A 2,434-nucleotide genomic window follows, 5' to 3' on the forward strand; every position below is an offset into this window, starting at 1 on the left:
AAATTGGTTTTGAAGTCTTGCCAACAAAAGCGTGATTAAAATGTTTCCGTTTTTGTTAAATATCTCTTAATCATATCCTGAATGAAAAAAACAAAAACAAAAAAATAACCGCCATTGTTTTCAGGGTTATCTAATTTGGTGAAAAATTATTCTTTCCATATATTAAGCATTCAGCATACGGAGTAACAGACTGCCAGTTGTGATTTGTCATTTAATGATGCTGATTTCTTGGCCTCCCTTTTCTCCTTTCCAGAATCCTATTCTAAGAAGGCGGGCACTCAGGTATCCACCATGGTATTGGGTCCTCAGCAGAACATGCCAAATGGTAATTTATAGCTTTGTTGTTGTCTAATTTGTATTTGATATTAGGCTTATGTAGCAGGAATCTGCGGTATTTTCCTTCTCACTGTCTATTCCAACAAAAATTGTCTTGTCTTCTGCTCCATTCAGAAGTCAGGTGATTTGAGCTATAAATGAATGGATTTATAGCCAGAGACCTGCCTCATGTTTTATTTCTAATTCTGAGATGAAGAGCCAAGATTAGCATTATCTGTAGCAGCCAAGATTAGCATTATCTGTAGCAGTAGTGCTTGCAAGGGCAATATTATTCCCAGACTTTGGCTGCTCATGACACTTCCTGGTGTTTCTTTCAGTTGTGTGTGGAGCATTACACTTCATGGGGAGTGCCTTATACTCTGTATTTGATTGGCGCTTCTTGAGTGCTTTGGCAAATCCTTCCTAATTCTAAACTTCTAACTCTCTTAAGCCTTTCCAAATTGTAAACTTCTGGAATTTCTGTTCTTTTTCTGTAATTTTCCCTATCACTTCAGGACCAGTTAGGGTGATGTGGGTCAGCTACCTATAGACAAAAAGCTTTTATTTTTCTGACTGAAGGTCACAAGGGCATTTTGGAAACACAGAGGTGTGTGGTTCAAAATAGTCGTTTGGTGGCAGCAGCAAACTGGCTTTTGTGTGTATCTGGCCGATTAGCACTTTTCTCCAAGCTTCTCCCTGCATTTAAGAGTGACAGAAAATTCAAGACTCAGGGAAACACTGGTCAGTCTGAGAAGAGCCACCTATCACGAGGGCGCCAGTACCATGTGACTTGCAGCCCTTCTCTGCAGACATTAGTCAGAGGCAGATGGTCCTGATTGGTGGATTTCCTGCAGCTGCAGATTTTTAGCCTCAGCTGTGGCAGGCTTTGTACTTTCTGTATTTTCTGAGAAGCCTCAAAGCGATAGAATGTCCCAGGAGGATCCCTTGAGTGAGTCCTACCAAGTGGAATGAGGAAGAGAGAAGAAGGGAGTTGTTCCACTAGACTGCCCTAATTTTTTTCTTTCAAAAGTTACGATTTTATGTTACCAAGGGGACTGGTCTAGGAATGTTATAATTTGAGCCTAAAATATCCATGTTTTTAGAGGAATATGAAATGATTGTAAAAATGACCAAATAGGAATAGAGGTGTGAAATTAGGAAAACCATTATGAGATTAGTGTTAAAACTGGTCCAGAACTAAGTGACTGAGGTTGGGGGAGGGAGAGTTTTCCCTTAGCTATTTTTGTACTTGGATTTTTAGCCATGTGATTGTGCTTAAAAAAATACAAATAAAAACAATTAAAAATAAATTGAGCTAGACTCAGGTTGGTCTTATCTGTACATTTAGGCATTTTAAAGACCTAATTTTTGTGCTAATAAGAATGAATTGTTAATGTTTTTTTTTTTATTTTTCAGGCGATACTTCTGGAGACCATGGAGATGCTGCCAGTCTTGGTGCCATCAACCCTGCCTACAGTAACTCCTCTCTTCCACAGGCCACTGGGCGCTCAGACGAGCCCTTCACCACCTACTTTGATGAGAAGATCCCCATTCCCGAAGAGGAGGTTAGTGAGAGGTCCTGGCAGGAGAACATTAATGTCTGGGGAAAACCTATGAGTGAAAAGCCTTTCAGGCAACTCAAGATCAGTTGCCTCAGATCAGATTTTGGCAAGCAATTTCTGAAGACTGATTTTAAAAAAGAAAGTTAGAATGAATAGAATTGTTAAGAAAATTGATAAGTTGTACTTGTGAGTCTTTTTTGGTCAGGAAAGTAAACATTTCATGATTCCTGGGTTGTTTTTTTCTTTTTACTAAGGCTGTTATTCCATTTGGGTGGTGGTTGAGGACAGAGATACTGATATTGCTACTCTGGTTTTAGAATGAGGGACTGATGGAAAGGGCAGGTAAGGGGAGATAACCAGCTTAGTGATAAGTGTTTAAGATGGAAGTGAAACTTGGACACATGTCGTAGGCAGTATCCTAAATCTTTTGTTCTCGTGAGGCTCGTATTGTTGCTTCATAAGTGATAAAGTAATAGATAAATTAGGTCATTCGTTTGGAGGTGATACTCATTTTGATCTTTTTCTGTCGTGTAGTATTCTTGTTTTAGCTTTCGGAA

General features: G+C 39.2%; 1 protein-coding gene across 1 annotated transcript in view; it reads left to right on the forward strand.

The window, feature by feature from the left end:
• The first annotated feature begins 291 nt into the window (after positions 1–291).
• The window catches only part of SLC11A2 (solute carrier family 11 member 2), a 42,238-nt gene continuing 40,095 nt past the window's right edge, over positions 292–2,434 (forward strand). Inside the window, exons 1-2 of the mRNA XM_007937941.1 lie at positions 292–325; positions 1,732–1,880. Of these exons, the coding sequence (XP_007936132.1) occupies positions 292–325; positions 1,732–1,880 (183 nt within the window). The remainder of the gene's footprint in view (positions 326–1,731; positions 1,881–2,434) is intronic.

This window comes from Orycteropus afer, unplaced genomic scaffold (assembly GCF_000298275.1).
Source record: "Orycteropus afer afer isolate SDZICR_OR568_19922 unplaced genomic scaffold, OryAfe1.0 scaffold00045, whole genome shotgun sequence".
In the NCBI taxonomy this organism is placed as follows: Eukaryota; Metazoa; Chordata; class Mammalia; order Tubulidentata; family Orycteropodidae; genus Orycteropus; species Orycteropus afer.